General features: G+C 45.9%; 1 protein-coding gene across 1 annotated transcript; it reads right to left on the bottom strand.

Annotated features, from left to right (window-relative positions):
* Positions 1 to 752: 752 nt before the first annotated feature.
* Positions 753 to 12651, bottom strand: LOC127016609 (acyl-CoA (8-3)-desaturase-like). The gene is made up of 12 exons (XM_050897220.1): positions 12439 to 12651; positions 9610 to 9720; positions 9119 to 9316; positions 8217 to 8318; positions 7918 to 8046; positions 6382 to 6442; positions 6181 to 6257; positions 4940 to 5037; positions 4484 to 4580; positions 3820 to 3899; positions 3274 to 3399; positions 753 to 2486 (listed from the first exon to the last, which is right to left on the bottom strand). The coding sequence occupies exons 1-12, from the start codon at positions 12631 to 12633 to the stop codon at positions 2435 to 2437; spliced, it is 1326 nt and encodes a 441-aa protein (XP_050753177.1). The 5' UTR covers positions 12634 to 12651; the 3' UTR covers positions 753 to 2434.
* Between the last annotated feature and the right edge of the window lie 2473 nt (positions 12652 to 15124).

The following is a 15124-nucleotide window of genomic DNA, read 5'->3' as shown; positions in this document are numbered from 1 at the left end:
GGCCAAAACATGAGATGGAAGCATTCCTGCTACCAGGACAGTCTGCATGGTTTTATCTGACGGACAAAATTCAGAGTTGTGAAGCTTGAGTTAGGGAGACAGAATGCCTCTAGAGCATTTTTGAAGACTTCCTTGTCTTCAGTGTTTTATCTTGTCTGGCTTAAGCAGCTCCCCACTTGTCCAGCTTTCTCCGTACGTATGAAGAGCCTAGCCTGGGGGATGCCATTACAGAGCTGAGATGCTGAATAGCTCTCCTGACCAGCATAACAAGACTTTTGTCCCTTTGTGGCTGAGGGTCAACCCTCCAAGGTCAGAGGGAACTTTGGCAGTGCCACTGAACTTTCATCTGAGAGCTGATAGCCTGTTGAATATAAGTCCTTACAGAGCAGCTCTTGATTTCATAAAACATGCGTACCTTGCTACGTATAAAGTAATGCAACTTCCAGAAGTCAGGGGTAGTTCATTTTTTCCTTTCCTCCTCATTCTGGAGGAAGAACTGGTGTACAGTTTTCTTTTGGTAGGATTCATTTTGGTGTATGTTTTGTTTGGTAGGATTCATTTTGGTTTAATTGTTTATACTGCATACTTCACACAAGTGAAAAAGGACAGAGCTGATTCCCTTCCTCCAAAATACAAATGCTGAGGTTTATGACAGTTCTCTCTCTGCAGCTGTGGACAGGCATTTGTTCACATTTCAGAGAGTGCAGACTCTTGTGCAGACATATTTTACTCTGATGACAGCAATAATTGGTAAGATAAGGAATTTTATTATTAGACTTTCCTCCATCAACAGTTCTAATAATAAGAGGGAAAGAAACAGAGCAGGAAAAAACAAGGTAAAAGAGTAACTAAGGCCCATTTCCAAGTGGAAACTTGATCAACAAGTATCAATGATTTAATGATTACTTTATTATTTCCATTACAATTTCATTGTGTGCTTAATGACACTCTTGGCCTGAGAAGATGCATTTCTTCCATTCCCTCACAAGCCATCCTCCTTTCGGATGTTAATCAGAAAAAGCACCATATCTTCCTCAAAATCAACCCATCCCTCTGGAGACAAAGCCACCTGTCACTGAGGTAACAGGGTGATGGAGCCATCTGCATTAGCGCTACGCCAGGGGCTATATCCTAGTTTGGCATCTGTAACGTTGGTGTAGTAAATGAAAAGACACCGGGAAATGCAGTAAGGCTAATTCACATTCCAATAAATCATACAGTACATGCTCTCTTGGGGTGTGTTTTGAAGGCACATCATCCAACAGAGAAAGACCAGCAACGTATTGGCTGCTGTGTGCCTACGGGTAGGCAGCCCGCTGACTTCTGCCGACTGAAAAGTTAAATGCATTTAAACAGTACCCCAACCCCTAATACTTTTACACCTTCATTAAATTTGTCTGCAGCTCAGACAGGAGCACCTCCTGCTCCATGGGCCAGAAGTCATGAGTTCTCTCTGCTCAACAAATCACTCAAAAAAGAGTGAAGCTTCAGGTGACCACAGACCGATTACCCTTTTGCTTCCTTAGTCACCCTTGTAGGGATCCCGAGTATGGACGTGCCATATTTCTGTCCCTTCTGACTTTCAGTAACGGGTTCAATAACACTCAGAAGTATGACACTGTGGAAACCACTTGCAGAGACTCCATGGGAGGTTACCAATGGGCAAATAACCCAGAGGCTTTCACCACAGAAGAGATGTGGAGGGCAGCATTCCCACAGAGCATGGCATGTTGAGCTCCCATATCTACATGCCTGCGGAATAACCTCCACTTTCCTGTTTCTCTACCTCAATTAGGGCTCTAATTAGGTCTTTTTCCTCATGCTTATTCCTACAGAACTGCTGCCTGCACCTTCTCTGCCTCACCCACATACATACAAACTGGTTTGGGCTCTCATGTGCTCCCCACTGCCCCTTGGTTTGGGCACTTCTATTGCCACTGTTAATTACATATAGGTATTTGAAAATACTGTACCTACACAATTCCTTATTGCTTCCACATTACAATAACTCCCGTGTTCTTTGAGTTCATACTGTCTCAACTCTCTCGCTACATTCACAATGAGAGCCACCTCACAAAAGCCGATGTTAGACAAGAGACTTCCCTCCTATAGACTCAGCAAATGAAGTATCAGCAGACAGAAAGGAATCTGTTCCCAGGCCCAACACTGCCTCCAGCTTGGTGGAACAAAACCTCCTCCGTTCAGCTTTTCCCCGTAACTCAGCACCAGAGAAGAGAATGAAAGAAGCACAAGAAGAATTAAGAACACATCTTTTTAAAAAAATCATATTAATCACATTCATCAATGCAATTACGCTGCGCCACCTCCCCACCTCTGGCTTAGCCAGCTCTCTCTCCTCTGTGTAGTATCTTCATGGTGACCACCACAGGAGGCAACAAGGGTGGGGAATTCCTCGGTAAGGATCCACTGCTGCTTATTTATGTAGATAGGCATCAAGCCAGAGCTCTCCTGAATCTTTCAAAGAGCTGCCAAGAGAGAACCACATTTCCTTAGAAACAAGGTAATGAAATACAGCGTCCAGGGAACAGAGCCTTGTGGGAAGAATTCCCATCTATAGGTTAAGCAAAGGAGATCATAGAATCATAGAATGGTTTGGGTTGGACGGGACCTTTAAAGGTCATCTAGTCCAACCCTCCTGCAATGAGGAGGGACATCTTCAACTAGATCAGGTTGCTCAGAGATCTTCAGAGGCAAGGCAATGTAGACTACAGCTCCTTGGAAAGATGAAGAAGAACCAAACCACTGGGGCTACATCAGACAAAGACTGGAAGGCTAAAGCAAACAACTTAATTAGAATGAAAACAAAAGGAGCAAGCATGGCAGAAGAGAGCCACATGACTTTTCAATGGAATAAGAAATATCTGGGGGGCAAGGAGGAGAAGAAAGGAAGAAAAATGAAAGAATGAATGACAGTTCAAACTCATCTTTATGAAAACACCTCCTTCCCTGGAGCATACTCAGAGACAGAGATGTCAGACCTGGCATCCTACTGACCTCTGACTCTGCAGAGCTGAAGAAAAGGAGCTCTCCATTAGGTCGTTCCTGCTGACACCTTCTGTCTGCTGCTACTGAAACCAGCGCCATGGCTGAAGTTTTCCAATTCCTTTCATAGTCATTTATACTATCTACAGCTATATCACATAATTTCTGTGATCCAAGCGGGCTGCCCCTCCCCTCCCCACATCCCTCGCTTGTTCACTCTGTAATATTGGAAAATCTTTCACTTAGGGAATGCAGTGGGTTGATACGTACTGCACTATGTCCGCAAAGGCGGTGAGCAATGGCTTGCACTGGTACTCAATACCATGTTTGGCACACAGGGATTTCACCAAAGGGGCCACCTTCCAGTAGTTGTGTCGAGGCATTGTAGGAAAAAGGCTGTGGGAAAAGAATATGGTGATTCAATGGCATCCGTCATCACCCCACAGAATTCCTGCCCCTCTTCTGTGCCTAAGTCTGGGAGTGCCTCAACCTCCTCTTGTGCCCACAGCCATTAGTGCTCTGTAGCGGTCCCTCTCATGTCACTTCAGTCAGTAGCTGTAGTAACCAGGAGGCTGGTAATTCTCACTCCTGTGCCATGCTACTCATATCTGAAGTGGTGTTGGTGCTCACCGGTGCTCCAAAAAGTTTCCTGGAGTTCCCATTCCATCCCCGTATAAAGAGCACAAAATTTACCCACATTATCTTTTGTTCTTGTATTAGCTGATAGAGAGACAGGGACCTTGCAGGCTCTTCAGACCTAGTGTAACTAGCACTCCTTGAAATTCCCTCACATTCCCAACCCATGCTTCAACTCACTGGTGCTCGATTTGGAAGTTCAGATGTCCACTAAACCAGTCATTGAATAAGGACTGATGAACATTACAGGTTGCCTGGAGCTGAGAGAAAAAACAGTAACATTTAAGTGTTGTTTTAGGAATGCCTCTTCTCTTACATGTGCCAAACACAACAGCAAGCAGGTACAAGTTCCTTATCATCACATGCCTTCTGGCTGAATACAGCTATCTCCAGTCAACACGAGATGGCCATGCTGTGATATACAATTGTTAGGGACATAATTAGGAGAACAGACTTGACTTCCCCAGTGTGATAAGCCATAACAACCACGACTTTTACCTCTCTCACTTAAAAAACCTGTGTAATAGCTTCAGAACTAACATAAAACAGAGCACACAAGAGAGATCTGCATCCTTCATGCATGGAAAGCTCTCTATCTGAAGAGCATTGTAGCATCTCTAATTATTTTCCTTGAGGCATCTGTGCTCAGCATTTGAAGCCTCCATCTCACTTCTGCAACTTCTTTCTTTGCACTAATCACTCACTTCACACAGTGAGGACAAGCTGCTTATGTTTTCCTCTCTCAATTCCCATCACTTCTGCGATCAGCTCTCTTGAGCATTACATACCCAGAACTATAACTTCTCGCCTTCCAAGTCACAGGTCTCTGGAAAGAAGGTCTTACCTGGGTAGAGAACCAGTCCACATTCTTATCGTAATCGATGTGCATCGGGATGTGATTCATTTGTGTGATCCAGACAAACCAGTTACTCTCTATAAACCTGTACATACAAACACACACAAAACCATCACTGATCTCACACCTATGCCGTAACAAATCAGTACAAAACGCTTGTACACATACAAGCTAGTCGTTGCTTGATAAAATGAACACCAGGAGCCCCAAACATCTGGTCAGCAGATCAGACCTACACACACCTTCTAGCTTCTACACCGACACTTTCTATCTTCTAAAGACACATGCCTGACAGACAACAACCTCTGTCTTGCTGAAAGGCATAAGGAGACAGAAGAATAGGGAGCCGATGAGAAAGATAACCAGGAGGCTGAAGAAAAGCTGACAGGAAGGATCGATGGGAACTGGGTAAAGAAAATGGAGGAATTATAAGTTGAATGATACCTGACTAACAGATGAAGCCCCAGGATACCCTTCACTCCCAGTAAGGGCAAGTAGGTGAGAAAGAATCGGATGTAGAAGGTCAGCATCCAGGCCAGGTCCTGTAGTATAGGGAACAGATAAAACTTCATTAAGAGGAAGAATTACTGGCTTCTGAATTTACCATCCACTCTCTTTAAAACCTCCCATAATATCTTCTACTGATAGATTTTTCCTCCCCAGCCCCATCACAAAGCAATCTGACACATAGTCACTGCCCAGCCATTCCTGCGCTCGGGAATTATCCTGGTCTTATGAGCCCAGCACAGAGCAAACACTAGAGAGGACATGCTCTAAAGCATCACATTTTCCTCTGGATCTAAAGAGGAAGAAAGCAGTGATAAAACCAAAAACCTAGCCAATTAGAAGAATAAAGAGCTCTGGTTTACCTCCATGTCATCCTTTTTTTGCTCCTCTTCACATTTCTCGCAAACTCTTATTTCCCCCATGTTCATTTTCTCCTGGCTGTCCCATTCGTGTCCCAGGCACAAATAAAACAGCCAAGATGCCTTGTCTCTAACCCCTACATCTCAGAGAAGAGTCATCTTCTTTCTGCATTTTTTCTAAAGTCTCTAAAAAAACATGTTATTTCTCAGGGTCCTAGATTTTCCCCTAATGAACTACCTTCCTAACAACTCTAAAGTCTACTACACATCCCCTATTCCACTGCACACTGAACTGTGAGGATTCAGTTTTAGGCTACCTGAAAGCTACTTGATTTTTAATTTATCATTTTGCAAAATGGAGGCACTCTGAATCCTCCTCCAACCCCCCCGATTTCTGCTACTGTTCCCCTTTTTCTGTGCCCACAAGTTTTTATTGTACTGGTTTTAGAAAACAAAAAAGAGTGGCCAGAATGACCACTTCTACCTTAAACTAGACTCTCATGCTACCTGAAGGACAAGTTCTGTATGAACACCAACTCTGCAGAAGAAGGAATGCTTCCAGACACTCACACACCCCGGACCGAGCCAGAACATCAGAGAACATCTTTTGTAACCCAACTGTGAATGGATCTTTTACAGAGGAGAAGGGCTGTGTGGAAGGTACCCTCTCTCCCCCAGCAAACATTATTTCCCAGATCGTATACCCACACCCCTTGCCACAGAGATACACAGCTCAGAGTTCCTCCCAGTAGTTTCTTGCACCAAAATGTATCCGTAAAACAAGGAGAAGTCACCACTGGCAACGTGGAGCTGACTTACCACCCACTGTTTCCGCTGTACCACGAAGTAGAATATGTACCACTGGAAGTAAAGAGGCACCAGAGCTGGGGGACCGACTAGAGTGGAGAAACAGATTGCAGAGACATTAACTGTGCCCTCTTATCCCAGTGAGATGGGCTGGAAAAGGAAGGGGCTGAGTGAATGCCGTCCATAGAACTGCAAAAGGGTAGGGTTACTCACTGATGAAGAAGTACTTGTGCTGGTGGTTATAAGGCATGAATTTCTTCTTTTGTACACCAAGCTGTTAAAATAAGCAAATTACTCAGGCCATGAAGACAGCTAAAGACATCTGTGCATACACTCCTACCTTTGCTTCAAAGAAATGTGTACTTAGATACCTCCTAACCTTTGAAAGAGATGTCCTATCAAACCGTGCCAGCTTCCACCATGCCATTGCCTTCACCATCCCCTGGAACTTCGGTCTATGACTGCTATGGTCAGTTTTCATCCCTGCCTTGGACGCACAAGAGGCTGGGTAGTCCCTTGTACCACAGGTAACATGCTCTGGAAGCTCTTTCCCTACAGAGGGCACAGTTGCCTAACAACAGCTAAACCGAAAACCACATGAGGCACTGAGAACACTTTGCTGCCAATATAGAGCTTCAGAAAAAAAGAACAACTTATCACACTATTAATAAAGATGACAGCGTGTAGAACTCCCACCTACTCCAAGCAGAGAAATGAGCATCCAGACATTAAACTGTGTCCACAGGAACAGGGGTGAATAGATTATCCTCCCTCTGAGACTGCTAATTTTTCAGTCTTCACTGTATAAATGTAACAGATCATGTCACTGACTTCCTTGAGGAACTCCATTATATCCCTGAACACGTCCAAACCAATTCCAAATAGCAGCCCTCCCTTAATTTCAATGCAAATCAGAGCATCGAAGCCAGGTGACACTATGAATTTATGTAACTATTTTTTAAAAGGATTGGCAAATACTAAAGCTGTTCAGTTAATTTCAGAGTTGTACCAGAAATAAAGTTGGACTCCAGATGGCACCCGGTCTGACACCCACTGTCAGACTGAGACCACTGAAACAGCTTCTTTGATCAGTAATTGTAAAAGTTCCAGATAGCCCTTGCTTGTCATCTGCTGCTTCATTTCCCAAAACACTTCAACAAGATCAGCTTTGACTAATTGTAGAGAACAACTTCCAATCTTCATTCAACTGCAAGTCTCTCAGCAGAGAAACATGAACTTGTAATTGTGACAAATATTTCATTCTTATTTTAAAATATACCAAAAATAACTTCTATTGAAATTTTAAGAATATAAAAATCTCAGAAGTAGTGAAGTATTACTAAGGAATATTAGGGACTAGCGGAAGGCAATGTAGGACTATATAAAATAGCAGGTCAACTCAAATCATTTTCTGGATGTACTTCTCATTTTACAGAAGCAGTTTTGGTGGCTTTTTTAAAACCTTCAGAATAAATTTGGAAAATTCCAACCCATAGCAAGATTGTATTAAGGCAAAAACCATTAAAAAAACAGTTGCAACATTAAGTATATGGAAGCTAGTGATGTGTCAGGATCTTTTTTCTTCTTGTTTTTCAAAGGCCATTAATGCCAAACTGCACCTTCTCCAAATTTCCGAAATACTGAGCCAGCTCATTGACCAAACCAACTGGTCACTGGTCTCCAAGCCCTCTGAAGCCTTCCAAATCTGAATCCTCATGCTGTAACCTCCCAGCCTTCACCAGGTCTCACCTCTACAGAGAGTGTTTTTCCCAAAGCAAAAAATAAGGGGTGCATGTTAACGTCAGGGTCCTTTCGGAAGCAGTTGGGTTTAGCGTGGTGTTGGAAGTGGAGGTGATTCCACCAGCTGGCTGGTGCTCCCTGCAGGAAGGGATGAGAAGAGAGTGCCGTAAAGAAGTTGTATCTTCTGCCCTTAGTCCTCCCTCCCCAGTAGCTCCTTGCATTTGCTTTCTTCTTATACTGAGATTGGTTTTGAGTGCAGAGCATCCCGGGCAAGGCTCTAGCAGTCCCTCTCAGCACTGAATGCCCACCTTCAGATGGCCGATCACGAACTTGTGCACCCAGTGGTTCCATCTGGACTTGCTAAAGACTGAAAGGTGTCCAAAATCATGCTGGAGCCAGCCAGCCTGGGCCTGGAATTAAAAAAAAAAAACACAACAAAACAGTGCTGCTGGGGAAAAAGAAGAGTCAGGAGGCTCTGCATCAGAAAAGGGCTTTCTCTTCTCCCACTCCCACGCTCCTCGCAACACAGCCCTGGATAGCAAGAGCATTTCCACTACTAAGACCCAGTCCAAACACTTATCTTTTACTATATACCACTGCAGTCCAGACTTTGCCTAATGACTTTTAGTCCCAGATAGTTGTTTTCATGAGGAAGGAAAAAATCGTGGGGGGAAAAAAAAAAAGTCACGGAGCTCAGAAACAGCATTTATTCTCTTACAAAACTGCACTGAAATCGGCAACAAAGTCTCCTTTAAGGAGCAGCTTGCTGCTGCCTCCTCCGAGTACTTGTAATTCCAAGGGGATCAGCTGGCCACAGGAGAAATAGCTGGGGCTTTGAGAGCTGCTCTGCCCTCTCCTCTAACTCGCTGCAAGTTCCCATGGGAACACGGTGGCTTGGCCCCTGCACAGTGCCTTGGAGTTCTGGCACAAGGGACCTCAGAAGCGTAGCATGGCTTTCATTGTATGAAGAAGGCTGGGAATAAGGAGGGCTTTGACGGACTACAGGAAGGAGAAAGCAGGGCAAAGCCGGCTCCACCAAAGCAGCATGTCGTGGCACTGTAATTTTGCCCCTTCGGTGGAACCCAGGGAGAAGGAGGATTTTGGGAAGTCCACGAAGATAAGATTTCTCCTGTGCTTATGGCAATGAGCACTTAAGTCTCAAAGGGTTGCCTTTGGTGTTTCTGGGGCTTCTTTTTGCCTAGCTGCTTACCTGGACAGTGCCTAGAAGCACTGCAGAGAAGAGGAAAGGCACCGTGGATGCTCCAAAATACCAGATGGTGAGCCAAGCCGCAACATCCAACACCAAGATGTGACAGAGATACAGGATGAAAAACGTGCGGTTGGGGTTGAGAAGCCCCATCTTCTCGACGGTTGCACGGAGTTCACGGAAATCTTCTACCAGCTTTTTCTGCGGGGAGACCCAAGAGTATCTGCTGGTCTGAAAATGCCTCAGGAACAAAAAGAGGAGCTCGGTTTCCCCTCTCAAGGAGCTATTGTGGCAATGGGGAAAAGCTGAGGGTGACCTGGAGACCAATCTTCACAAAGACTACTAATAATGACATGAAGTGAAGGGGAAGCTTCAGACCAACACAGTGACTCCAGGAGATACCATCATTTTACGTACAGGGAATTCTGTCTGCCAGTAAGAGAAGTTAAATACCACAATTTCAACCCAAATACCCAAGTTTTTAAGATACTTACATTCTTGCTGGGCTCAAAGCTGGGTTGATCTGGTGCCAGTTCCCCAATCAAGAGTGGGCTCATGTACTTTCTTACTAGCGTCTTGTCAAGATGAAATGCTATGAAAGGATCCTGAAACACAGATATAGGAACAGGATGAAGGAAAACAATCATTCAGGTGGCAGCAAAAGAAATATATTCCATGATATCCTTGACTCAGCAGAAAGCAACCCAACTAATGGAGCTGGCTGGACCAGATTTTACTGCCACAAATCTTACTGCTTTCTTCAGACCATAAATGATCATTTGAAGCTGAACTTTCTGTATCATTTTCTATCTGGATGCTGTTAAGTACAGGTCACCAAGAAATATGGGCTCACTCCCTTCCTACTTCTGAATCTGAAAATTTCATATCCTGTTGAACCTCAAGATATATCACCTCAACCACATACTCCTCCGTCTCTATTTTGTCTTTACCTTCCATCTTATTTTTCCTCAGGCCCCATATCCTGAAATGAAAGTCTGACTAGGGAGGAGGGCAAGACGTTAGCACAAAAACTGAATCAGCTACCTGAACTGGGAAAAATAACGGCACAAGCAGGACACAGACAGGCGACGGCAGCTTCTCGTGACCCACACCAATCTCTCAAAAGCCCCGCGTTGTTCCAAACATGCTTCCTTGGCAATCCCCAATGCCCACCCTGCCACATCTTCCTAGAATGGTTTTGTTTTCTTGCTACCTGCCTCCTGTTCCCCACCTGGTTCCCCTCCATGTTTCTGAAGAGCCCCACGAAAAGGCCTTTTTTCATCCTTACCATTCAAAAGGTCCCTGTTAGGGAAATCAGTTACCTTTATCATTTAAATGTAATGTCAATCTCCATGGCAACCAGGCAGCCAGGTGAAAAAATCACTAGCAATGTTATCTCTATAGATTCTATCACTATATTTAGATTACAAATCCCCTGAGCACAGCAGTTTGACATCTACTTTCTACTGAAGATCTCCCATTTACCTCCTTTTGCATATTTCTCTCCCAGTGTCCACATGAGCATATATTTTACAATCTCCCTCAGCCTAAGGATGCTTTTTCTTTTCTGAGACAATATTTGCCCACTGCGCATCAATTTGTAAGCTTCCTGCACCATGCACTGTTCAGCACAATAACTACTAGGTCATCATTGCATGCTTTCAAAATAAATTGTCCTTTTAAAAGATCTCTAGTCAAGAAAGGGGTTAAAAAAGCAGCTGATGTTGCCAGCTCTGGGTCAGCCCTGTTGCACTTCAGATGTAGCATCTTCTCTGCTCAGGCTTATGTGACTAAAGGAGGGAAAGAGAAGAGGAGAACGTACATTTGCATTTTCTCGTTGGAAGAGGAAAAAAAAAAAAATGGGGAGGAGTATGTGGGCAGATCAGAGGAGGATGGTACCACACGTTTAGACCAATCCTTTCCACGGAGGCTGTAAAACCTGGCAGTGCAATCCTAACGGGAGGTTAAGGGACTGCTGATTGCACCTTCTAGAAATCAGAACACTCTAATGGCATTCAGCAAACTGAAAGTGTTCTTTCTTTACTTTCCATTTTTCGCTGTTTCGGAGGAGCCCGATTCTTTTCATTTCCAGGAAAAAACTATTAGAAAAATTGGAATTTACTTGGCTCGGGTTCCTGAGCGGTCAGCAGTTCAGCTGCACCCAGCAGTGACACAGATGATAACGCCTAAAGAATGCAGTTGGCTGCAATCTGACCATCTCACTGTCTGCAGCCCTGTGTGCTGGCCACTGTGACCGACCCATTTCTGATCACACAACGGCAACGGGGCTTCAAAAATGCATCTGCGCATCCTGCCCTCATGAAATATGTGCAAATCCACCTATTATCTTCGGCTTTAAATTATATGCATATGATGAAGTGAAGGAAAGCACTAGATCTCAAGTTTCATCCTTTCTGCTCAGGACAAAACTGGACTGAAACATACTCCATGAAAAACACTCTTGAGGTAGCTTCAACATCCCATATCTGCCCTTGGGTCTAAAAACTGACATTTGGAGAAATGCATTTTCTTTCGTGAAAGACATAACCAGACAAAGGAAGGAAATACGCTGACAAAATTACCGCACACCCTGCTGCCAATTCCAACAACATTTACGCCGCTTTGCAATAGTCACTGGCATTCAGACATAGCTGATTTTTTTTTTTTTTTAAAAAGACTGAAATACGACTTTCAGTAATATTTTGCACTGGTGCCATCTCTTGGAAACATTGTGCTGGGTTCTTCAAGTTAGAGGAGGCTGAATGCGTTCGTAATAGTTGCAAAAAACGAGTCTACCTGTGCACGCACCAGCGTCACTACGAATACTTGGGGTGTTTCTGTTCAGATCCGGCCTGTGGCCAGACATAAGTATTCTTATTTACTGCATGTGTGCAAAAACTATGGGGTTTTTCCCCAGATTTTTGCCCGGCTGCGGACCCCCTATTTGCGCACATTTTTGTTATTCCTCCAGAAACGCTACCTTGCAAAATCGGTAAAATCCAGTCTCGAGCTGTGCACGTACGAGCTAACACCGTCCGTGTGTACAACCCAGCCGAGTATCTGCCTCCTCATTGAACTGCGCCTGGCGCGTCTCCGGCGGCCGCTCGCCCCTGCCCCCCCCCCCCCCCCCCCCCCCCCCCCCGCCGTGTTTCTGTCCCGAGTGACCCTCCTCCACGCGCGCCACCCCTCCTCGCGCTGCCTGCAGCACGGGAGGGAGGCACTTCTGCCCCTGCCCCGAGCATCCCTCTTCCATCCCTCTTCCATCCCTCCCCGCGATGCTCTGCAAGAATCGGGGACGGACACCCCGCCGCCGCCGCGCTCACCGTGGCGTCCTGCCCGGCGTAGTGGCTGATGACCCGGGAGCCTCCCGGGTGCCTCCGGTAGAAGTGACTGATGTCGTACACCTTCCTCTCGATCACCAGCCAGCGTTCCTGCGGCGGCGGCCCCCGGCCGGTGCGCTGCCCGATCTCCTCCCAGGTGAAGCGCCGCAGCACCGGGCCGGCCTCGGAGTCCTCCATGGTTGGGCTCGGCTCGGCTCGGCTCGGCTCGGCTCGGCTCGGCTCGGCACCGCGCCGGCCGGATCCTCCCCGCCAGCGCCACCCGAGTCCCCCCTCCGCGCTCCTTCCCAACCTCCTCTTGCAAACCGGCCCGCTGGCCCTCCTCCCATTGGCTCCCCGCGCCCTCAGGCCACGCCTTCCCTCGAGTCCCCCAAGCCCATTGGGCCTCGCTCGCCTTGAGCCCGCCCCGTGGCGAGACGCGCGCTGCCCGGGCGGGGAGCTGTGGGCTGCGAGCGGGGCGGCGGGCAGCCCAGCCGTGCTGCGCGGCTGCAAGGCCCAGAGGTGCAGGCAGCGTGGCTGCAAGGCCCAGAGGTGCAGGCAGCGTGGCTGCAAGGCCCAGAGGTGCAGGCAGCGTGGCTGCAGGCGTGGGGTTTGGTGGTGGAAATCACGGAAGAGGAGGAAACTTCGGGCCCCCGCAGCAGGCAGCTGCCTGGCATCTTCGGCTGTCCAGGCTGTAATAAATTATGGGCTGTAATATACCGTTGGTGCAGCCGTAGGCACAGGATAAAATTATTTTGAACATATTTGAGGGCACCCTACAGACCTCATCACCTTGGCTTGCTCAAGAAGTAGCCGGTTACACGATGCGTTCCTAAAGGTGTCGATGCTGGTGCCAGGGCTGTTTAAATGCCTTCCCTTCCAACGAGGGAAATGGAATAGATGCACCTTTCTATAGATTTCCTGATTGTATCAAACTGGGGGGAACAGTTGATACGCTGGAGGGCAAAAAAGATGGGCGGGCTGACAAGAACACCAAGTAGTTCAACATGAGCAAATGCCAAGTTTGCTTACTGAGGAGGTAAGAAACATGAAAAAGGGAGCAAAATACCAAGTGGCTGGTCCTAGGTGACTTGCTAGTTGGAAAGGACAGAGGCTTGGTGGTCAATGATATATGCCAGGTGAAGACACAGCCTGGAAAATTCTATCATGAACCAGATAACAGGATTTGGAGAAAGCAGAAAAGCCAAGGACCCAAGCCATCAACAGAGGAACGACGTGTAGGCTCTGCACTGCGATTCACACTCAAGTTGCATCTTTTTAGACCACTTTTGCAACCTGTTTCTCCTCGCTTTTGGGCTGAGGATGTCTCATCTTCCCTGCCCTTGGTTTTGTTTCCCCTTTCCAGCAAATCTCTCCCGCTCTTCCATCTGTCCTGCCTCTCCCTTTCAGCTGCCACGGCCTCTTCTGTTCCTACGGCTGCATTTGGCTGCTGCCGCCTGGATATGCAGCCAGAGGGAGGAAAGGTGTCACCGCAGGTATATCACATAATATGCCTGCTTGATGGTGGTCTGCAGATGATTCTTCATACAATAGACTACTGCATAATGCTAGAAGAGTGAACGATGCTAAAATAGATCCATCTGTGTGGGACTTCATACATATACATTACAAATGTACATTAAAACGCCTTCTTGCTTTCCCTAGTAGCAACAGTCTTCTCGCTGAACTCTCATTACCAATTCCGAATTTCTTTGTTTTCATTCACACCTTCCAACCTGACCTAGTTACAGCAATTCCAGTTGAATGTAACCATAGAAACAAAGAACCACCAGACTGCATCCCTTCTTGTTCTGAACATCACCTGATTGCTACATCACGTCTTTCTAGCTTGGAATTCTCTGCCTGCAAAACACTGGCTCGAACCTCTTTTATTTCCCTTCCTTTAGCAATGCCACACCTAATACATCGAGTAAGGCATCCCTGCTTCTACACATTTGTGCTGTCGTCAGTGAAAGAAAAGGTTCTCTCCCGATCTCAGCAAAAATTAAGTTGCTTTGTATGTTGACTGCTGACCATCTCACAAACATAACCATAAAAGACATTAATAAATGTTTAGCATTTAACCATTATATTCAGAACGGTGCAGTAATTATTTCAATTTCTATTTTTTCTGATTATCTATTGCACAAAAGAATAGTTGTCCTAAATTTAGTTGATATTTTCAGTTTGACTTTTCGTCATGAATACGGGGGGGCACCAGTCAGTTTTCTTTTTCCTATACACCACATTAAAAGAAGAAGTCTATCTTCCTACACAAGTTAAACCTTTGGAAACTTGTTTTAAGGGATCTTAACAATAGCCAAAAAGCACCGCTGAGCTTGATAAACTGCAGCCTTTTTCCCCTTATATGCCTCCTCTGATTTCAGCAGGACCAGAAGCCATAAGGGATGTTAACACCTTATTAATAGATTTTCCCAGACAAATTATACAACAGGAATTACCTTCAAAGCTTCTTCTGACATAAAACCTGCGGCTCTGTTTCTTTTCCCCTCAGTAGATGACTCAGCCCAAGATAAGACATCGTGGAGGCTACTTGAATCATCCAACTCTAAGCAATGAAGGGTTTCGTGTCCTGCTACAAGCTGCCGGTTGTCAACAGTGGTTGGTTCTCCCACACTTGCCGTACTCAGGATCTCAACGGATCTCACAGAGGCAAGAATGAGATCTTTGT

The sequence above is a fragment of the Gymnogyps californianus genome, chromosome 5, assembly GCF_018139145.2.
Source record: "Gymnogyps californianus isolate 813 chromosome 5, ASM1813914v2, whole genome shotgun sequence".
In the NCBI taxonomy this organism is placed as follows: Eukaryota; Metazoa; Chordata; class Aves; order Accipitriformes; family Cathartidae; genus Gymnogyps; species Gymnogyps californianus.
The sequence above is the reverse complement of the archived record's forward strand: the minus strand, read 5'-3'. Positions and strand labels throughout refer to the sequence as shown.